The sequence below is a fragment of the Ictalurus punctatus genome, chromosome 9, assembly GCF_001660625.3.
Source record: "Ictalurus punctatus breed USDA103 chromosome 9, Coco_2.0, whole genome shotgun sequence".
In the NCBI taxonomy this organism is placed as follows: Eukaryota; Metazoa; Chordata; class Actinopteri; order Siluriformes; family Ictaluridae; genus Ictalurus; species Ictalurus punctatus.
In genome coordinates this window covers 29,957,501-29,965,936 of record NC_030424.2, presented here as the reverse complement: position 1 = coordinate 29,965,936, position 8,436 = coordinate 29,957,501, and the positions used below count along the sequence as shown (strand labels likewise).

At 45.2% G+C, this 8,436-nt stretch overlaps 1 protein-coding gene across 1 annotated transcript in view; it reads left to right on the top strand.

Moving 5' to 3' along the window:
• Window positions 1–8,436, top strand: part of ppp1cb (protein phosphatase 1, catalytic subunit, beta isozyme) — a 14,836-nt gene continuing 6,400 nt past the window's right edge. The window contains exons 1-5 of the mRNA XM_017475663.3: window positions 1–87; window positions 1,250–1,381; window positions 6,918–7,148; window positions 7,253–7,357; window positions 7,519–7,590. Of these exons, the coding sequence (XP_017331152.1) occupies window positions 36–87; window positions 1,250–1,381; window positions 6,918–7,148; window positions 7,253–7,357; window positions 7,519–7,590 (592 nt within the window). The 5' untranslated portion in view covers window positions 1–35. The remainder of the gene's footprint in view (window positions 88–1,249; window positions 1,382–6,917; window positions 7,149–7,252; window positions 7,358–7,518; window positions 7,591–8,436) is intronic.

Here is an 8,436-nt window from a genome sequence, read left to right as displayed (position 1 = left end):
GTGTCGTATTGCAGCGCTAAAGTTCAGTAGAGAAGATGGCGGAGGGAGAACTGAACGTAGACAGCCTCATCTCTCGACTCTTGGAAGGTAAATACTCGTGCTGCTGGCTGATCGTTATTTTATTTTATTTTATTTTTATTCCCCTTAATTCATTTCCTGCTTCTCTATATGTCCGAATTCTGTAGAACAGGAAAGCCGTGCGTCATTTTTATTTATTTATTTATTTATTTCTGCAGTTGAGCGCGTCGTGTTAGCGGCTAGTCAGCTAGCTAGCTAGCTTGCGTAGCCGGCTAATGTTTACAAACAGCAACGTTCGTTAGCTTAGCAACCGCGTTCTGAAATTAATATTAAAGTCGTATTGTATTGCAGGTCAGCTAAACTGGCTAACTGAGTCATTAAAAAAAAAAAAAGTGGAACCGAGTAATGATCCGATTCAGGCTTGTGACTCGGCTCCGGCGTTCCTGTATTGAGTTTTAGTATTTTCTGTGATTTAATGTTGATGCGGAAATATTCATATTACGTAAAGATAATATAAATGTAGCTTTACGTGTATTGTATTGTTTTCGCTGGCTGTTATAATGAAAGCTTTTATCCGTTTCTATATCTAGGATTCGTCTAATTGTGATCTTTTAATCTGTATGATTTGAAGCTGCTTAGAAACGCGATGCAACATAAAACCGCGTCGCAGTTGAACTCTGCACGTATATAGGAAACTCTTCTTTACACGTGTATTGTGTGAAAGCACCCAGGTTTAATGGGTTACTAACAACACTGTGTGTGTGTGTGTGTGTGTGTGTGTGTGTGTGTGTGTGTGTGTGTGTGAGTCAGTCAGTCATATGTTTTAGACTGTCCACACAATGCACTTTCCTCAGTGTTTCTCTGATCTGCAACACAGGAAGTGTTTTATTCCTCTTGCGTCACAGCTTTCTCTCTGACACTGGAGACTCCTTCCGTAAAAGTTTGACACAAAAGAAACACCTCCGTACCCTGGGGAAAACTTAACCGTTTGTGAAATCCCTAGTGAAGCAGGTGTTGCTATAGAAACGATGAGGTGTTGGTGATTAACGAGTGTGTTGATGTAAATCTGTTACAGGAAGTTCGTCGATACCTTCTGACCAATCAGAGGCCAGAGTCCTGGCAGTGATCTGCTGCTTTGCTTGGTGTCTAGCATGCTGATGATTATTTTGTGTAACGGTGGTGATAGTGATGATGATGATGAAGTGTGTGTGTGTGTGTGTCCCTCCCTCAGTGCGAGGATGTCGTCCAGGGAAGATCGTCCAGATGACGGAGGCCGAGGTTCGAGGTCTGTGCATTAAATCCAGAGAGATCTTCCTCAGTCAGCCCATCCTGCTGGAGCTCGAGGCACCGCTCAAAATCTGCGGTACGGCTGCCAACTCATCCTCCTCTTCATCCCCCCTCTCTCTGTCTGTCTCTCCCTGTCTGTCTGTCTGTCTGTCTGTCTGTCTCTCTCTCACACTCACCATCTGTCAGGGTTGCGCGGTCAGGAGAATTTATTTTTACTTTGTTTTAAAGTGTTCAGCCGTGCCGAGATGCGTTCAATACTGAGTTTTAGATCTCAGCGGCATATTGTAACGATTATTTCTCTCTCTCACTCTTTTTTTTTTTTTTTTTTTTTTTAAACGTGAAAAATTTTTTGAGAATTTACTGGTGCGTTTTTGGAAGAAATCCCCGAGAGAGAGAGAGAGATGAAGTAAAGCTAAATCCTTTGAACGATATTTTATTATAAGCTTCACATTGGAAAGTGTTCATCATTGAGGTGATGGATGGAAGAAACAAATTAAATGAGGAGGATGGAATGAGAGGGGGGAGGATGGAATGGGAGGAGGAGGAGGATGGAATGGGAGGAGGATGGAATGGGAGGAGGAGGAGGATGGAATGGGAGGAGGAGGAGGATGGAATGAGAGGAGGAGGAGGATGGAATGGGAGAATTAAATGAGGAGGATGGAATGGGAGGAGGAGGAGGATGGAATGGGAGGAGGAGGAGGATGGAATGGGAGGAGGAGGAGGATGGAATGGGAGGAGGAGGAGGATGGAATGAGAGGAGGAGGAGAATGGAATGGGAGGAGGAGGAGGATGGAATGAGAGGAGGAGGAGGATGGAATGGGAGGAGGAGGAGGATGGAATGAGAGGAGGAGGATGGAATGAGAGGAGGAGGAGGATGGAATGGGAGGAGGAGGAGGATGGAATGAGAGGAGGAGGAGGATGGAATGGGAGGAGGAGGAGGATGGAATGAGAGGAGGAGGATGGAATGAGAGGAGGAGGAGGATGGAATGAGAGGAGGAGGATGGAATGAGAGGAGGATGGAATGGGAGGAGGAGGAGGATGGAATGAGAGGAGGAGGATGGAATGGGAGAATTAAATGAGGAGGATGGAATGGGAGGAGGAGGATGGAATGGGAGGGGGAGGAGGATGGAATGGGAGGAGGAGGATGGAATGGGAGGGGGAGGAGGATGGAATGGGAGGAGGAGGATGGAATGGGAGGGGGAGGAGGATGGAATGGGAGGAGGAGGATGGAATGGGAGGGGGAGGAGGATGGAATGGGAGGAGGAGGATGGAATGGGAGGGGGAGGAGGATGGAATGGGAGGAGGAGGATGGAATGGGAGGGGGAGGAGGATGGAATGGGAGGAGGAGGATGGAATGGGAGGGGGAGGAGGATGGAATGGGAGGAGGAGGATGGAATGGGAGGGGGAGGAGGATGGAATGGGAGAATTAAATGAGGAGGATGGAATGGGAGGAGGAGGATGGAATGGGAGGAGGAGGAGGATGGAATGAGAGGAGGAGGAGGATGGAATGGGAGGAGGAGGATGGAATGGGAGAATTAAATGAGGAGGATGGAATGAAAGTAAAGCAAAAAAAGGTGGACAGAATAAGACTTTAAAAGTGGAGGGAGGTGTAAAGGAAACAGAAAGGAGGGAAGAAGAATAAAAAAGAAAATGAAGTGAAACAGAGTTGAAGTTGGGGGGAAAAGGAGTAAAATATTCCTAACACCAAAGAACAGAAATGTGAAGTAGCTCCGTGTGTTCATGTCCTCTATTCTTTCTCTCTGTGTGTCTCTCTCTCTCTCTCTCTCTCTCTCTCTCTCTCTCTCTCTCTCTCTCTCTCTCTCTAAGTTGAATGAGTAAAGACCCGGTGGACTGGAAGATCAGGGGATGTTCTCCTGATGGTTCTGTCCGTGTTTTTCTCTCGGTGTTGGATCCTGAGCGCGGGGCTGAATGTCCCTGTAGCGCTGAGAGAGAAACTATCCCTCCTGCGTTTGTGAAGTGTGTGAGATTAGATCCTGTGCCAGATTAGATCCTGTGCCAGATTAGATCCTGTGCCAGATTAGATCCTGTCGTTTTGGATTTAAGAATCCTTCTGTGGAGCTGTAGCTTTGAGAGTGCAGCTCTTCTGTGGGTTGATTTGGGTTGGAGATGTTGAGATGTATGCCAGTGGCTGAGTGTAGATTCAGGTGCAGCGGGATGTAGCCGTGTTCAGACGCGGTGAGGGTGGAGTGCTGAGGCATTAGAGTCATTAGAAACGTTTGGCTGATGGTGTTGTTTCTGAAGTTCTGAAGGTATCTGGTGTTGTGCTGAGGCTGTGTGGGGTGTGTGGGGTGTATCTGAAGGTGATTTGGTTTACACACATGTGAGTTGGGTTATTATTATTATTATTATTATTATTATTATTATTATATATGTACAGTGAGCTAATAAAGGGTTGTGAAGGAAAAATCTGTCTCTCTCTCTGTCTCTCTCTCTCTCTTCTCCTCCCTCGCTTCTTGCTGGTCTTTGACTCTGTCCTTCTTTCGCCTTCATGCTCCCTCTGGATTTCTCTCTTTTGCATATACTCTAACTACACACACACACACACACACACACACACAGTTTGGACCCACACTCCTCCCGGTCAGCGTACAGAAATAGTTTATCCTCCCACTAGTAAGCGTGGCTTCAGTGAGCTGCCTGCAACACACACACACACACACACACACACACACACACACACACACACACACACACAGAGATGCAAACCTACTGTCAGGTCCTACACGTGCCGAGATTCACTTACACAACAAACACTGTTACACACACACACACACACTGGTACACAACTCCGTTACACTCACTTGTACAACAAATGCCGTCATTGTTCTCTCTCTATTTCTCTCTTTCTGTCTCTCTCTCTCTCTTTTTCTCTGTCTCTCTTGCTCTCTCTCTCTTTGTATGTGTGTATATATGTATGTGTGTGTGTGTGTGTGTAGGAAAGTGGAGTAAAAGTTAATATAATAGTTTGATGGTGTTATTTTTAGACTCAGTCCATCATTTTGTGTGTGTGTGTGTGTGTGTCCAGCATTGCCATGGTCCTGAGCCCCTCTACAACACCTCCCCTGTGTGTGATGATTTCTAAATGAATCAGATATGTGTTGTATTTTAAGTGTGTGTGTGTGTGTGTGTGTGTGTGTGTGTGTGTGTGTGTGTGTGTGTAAGTAGAGCAAGTTATAAATATGAGTCTAATGAGGACAGGAGCTTTGGAAGAAGCCCTTAATATCCTCCCAGGCATGACTAACACTACACACACACACGCACACACACATACATTGTGCGTCTTTGACCTTCTGTTTGTCAGAGACCCGAGGCTTGATGCGTTTTCGTGGTCCTGTACTGTATCTGTGGAACCGAACACGTGTGATCGGGACATCGTTAGCCCGGGTTCTCTCTCCTGGATGATGAAGAAGCTGACAGTTCAAAGTCTGACTCCAAATGATGTTCCTACATGCCTTCGTTGGTCTCGCGGAGCCTTCACGGAACATCTCCAGACCCCGCTCTGCTGTGAACACCAGATGATCGGTTAGGATTATTTTTAACACTTGGACGCAAATCCTTTGCAGTCGTCAACGGCCTGAAGTCTGGAAGCCGTGGACGTCACCAAATGCTGAGATTCCTTCCTGGAGATGCTTTGCCACGCCTTTACTGCAGCCGCCTTCAGTTGCTCCTTCTATCAGCAGTCACATCAATAAACACCAGTGAGAGAGTTCACTGGCAGCCGTACATCCCCACGGCTTAACACTGCCTCCACCAGGTTTGACAGATGATGTGGTATGCTTTGGATCATGAGCTCTTCCTTTCCTTCTCCATACTCTTCTCTTCCCATCATCCTAGTACAAGTTCATCTTGCATCAGATCTGGTTATGTTTTTTTGTTTGTTTGTTTTTTAGCAAAGTCTACTTTGGCCTTTCTGTTCTTGAGTGTTCCCAGTGGATTTGCATCTTGAGGTAAACCGTCTTTATTTACATTCATGAAGGCATCCCTTGATTGTAGACTTTGACAACGATGCACCTACCTCCTCCAGAGTGTTCCTTTATTGACTGAAGTGGTTTTTCTTCAACAAGGAAAGAATCCCTCAAGGAATCATCCAGTTTAGTTGTCTTCCGTGTTCTTGCAGGCCTTTTGGCGTCGGAGCTTGGCAGTGCATTCCTTCTTTTTAAGAATGGACCAAAATGTTGACTTGCCCACTCAAAATTTCTCCTGTCTCTCAGATGGGTCTGTTTCGTTTTTCCAGCCTAACGATGGCCTCCTTCACTTGGCCCGACACCTCTTTACACTGCATATCTAGAGTTCACATGAACAGCGAAATGAAACGGGCCACACCTGGCCGTGGAACCGCTTATCAGGCAGTTATCCAATTGTTGTTAAAAGCGCTACACAAATACAATTGAATTGAATCGGTAACCGATCGCGGGAGCGGCTGAGGAGTGTCCGCTGTCCTTATACGGTACGAGAGTGGCCTCTAGAGGCGAAATAAAAATATTCACTGACAAATTTTGTTGTTATTTGAAGTGTTTTTTTTTATTATTTTATTTTGGACATTTTATTTATTTGGAGTATAAATTTTTGGATCAGTTTGGATTTTTGACATTGTTTAAATACATATATATCATTAAAAAAAAGTACAGGGCATTTTCCTGGTACAGTCAGTACTGTTTATTTTTCTTATGAAGTTCAGCAATGTTTTACTTTGAGTGTTTTCATTCAGTATCGATTGATTGATCTGTTATCGGCAGATATTTCTTTCTTGAACTACCTACACGGAATAGTTGACATATTTGTTGAGCTGACTACGTTATATAAAGTGGCAGCATTTGTTTCTCCTTTACTTGGCAGTTTTGAGAGATTTTTCTCGTCAGTTTGACCCACTTTGTGTGAGTGTGAAAATGGATGGAAGTGCAAATTCAACAACAGTTGGTTGGCAGGCAGTGAACGTGAAGACCAGCGCCGTGGGAATCGAGGAATCGTGTGCACTGTGGTGAGCAGAAAATATGATGACATTCTACCAGCAGCCGCCGATTATTGCATTTCCGCGTGTTCCACGCTCGGGTTCAGGTCCACGTCGACGTTGTTGATCTGATTGCTGGGCAGCTTTTGTAGACCCAATCTACCATCATTGTTCATGCTGTCGAGTCGCTCTCTAGGGAACTTTCAGGTTCCTCAGTGACATTGTTTACCTGTTTTTGGGGTGATGGTCAGGCCACACTGTCGCTTGTTTTCGCATATCGACATTGAATTGTACTTTTATTTATATCCCATGAGCTGAAGATCTCCTCCCTTATCTTCCGTAACGATCTGGCACTATTTCTGAAATGGTACCGCAGTCGAAGTTGGCTCTTGTCTTGTCTTGCCTTACTAGGAAATGCTTGTGGATGAAAGCTTCTGTGCACCACAAAATAGAGAATCCAATACCTGCCGAAATTGTAGCCCTTTATCTTTTATTTAAACTTACTTGATGCCAGCTGACCGGGCATGAGAGCTGAGACGAGGAGCAATGCATTAAAGAGAAGAAAAAAAGCGGGGAGGGTGTTGCTTATTTTCTCCAACTTTGTATGATTTTGGTTGTATAATTATGGTGTGTTGTCCTGTAGGTGATATCCATGGTCAGTACACCGACCTGCTGCGGCTGTTCGAGTACGGCGGTTTCCCCCCAGAGGCGAATTATCTCTTCCTGGGCGATTACGTGGACCGAGGGAAGCAGTCGCTCGAGACCATCTGCCTCCTGCTGGCCTACAAGATCAAATACCCCGAGAACTTCTTCCTGCTCAGGGGCAATCACGAGTGCGCGTCCATCAACCGCATCTACGGCTTCTACGACGAGTGTGAGTCTGGCTTGGGCCGAATAGTCGTTTGGTAACAGCGAGTGTTTTGTTTATTTTTAAACGTACCTCCGCTATGCTCGTATAAGGTACGTGTGTTCTTACAGGCAAGCGCAGGTTCAACATAAAGCTGTGGAAAACCTTCACCGACTGCTTTAACTGCCTCCCCATCGCCGCCATCATCGACGAGAAGATTTTCTGCTGCCATGGAGGTAGGCACCTCGCTCGCTCTGGCCAAACATGCACGGGTTTAAACGGCTGAACAAAAGCCATCTGTAAAAATTAAGATGCGACGACGGAATTGCCTTTAATGGCGTTTTGTGGGCGTGGTTAAATGTAACTTTAGTAGTTCATAATTATTCCTCTTCCTCAGGTCTCTCTCCTGACCTGCAGTCCATGGAGCAGATCCGGAGGATCATGAGGCCCACGGACGTTCCTGATACAGGTAGGTGCTTGTGTGTGTGCAGTAAAGTCTGAAAGTCCACTCCCAGTGACCATTTACAGTTCATCAGATAACATCAGTTATAGTTTTGTTTTTTTTTGTTTTTTTACGATTGCTAACAAGCGTCTACCAATACTTACATTTCTTTTACCCATTTCCTGGCCAAAACCACGTTTTGTTTACTCTACGTTATAAAAGGTGTTAGTCGATGTGCTTCAGTTCTGCCTGTATAGAACGTTGAGTATGAAATCTGTATTGTATTTATTTAGCTGTAAAGTGCTCTACATGTTAAGTGTGTGTGAAATTCATGGTGCGTTAGATAGAACGTGTACAGCGTATCTAAACGTGAAGGAGTCAATACTTTATAGAATGTATGACTGAGGAGGGGAAAACCAGTAAGTGACAGAATTGCCGCAGTAAAGGCTTTATTAGCAAAGTGAAATTCTCTGACAGAAATCAAACACAACGCTTTTCACTGCGTGGGTGTGTTTACTTGTAGGGTATCGATAGAAAATAGTGTAAAACTCACTGATGAATCGGACATCAGCGCGTAGACACCGGAGTTCCTTGACCCGATCACCGGTTTCTTTCCAAGAAAACCGTGTACAACTGTTTCATTTGAGTTGTGTGTTTGGACAGAGTCAGAGCAGGAACTGGTAGTCTGGCTGACGGTTTCCACGTTCTGAAATACCACGTTGTCCTGAATTCTGGTCTGAATTTCTGTTTTATTGCGTTGTCGGCAGTGACGCATCCTACAGTGGCGTGCTACTGGTCATCACTGACTGCGTTTACATGGACAGCAGTAATCTAATTATTGACCTCATTCTGAATAAGACAATATTCTGATTA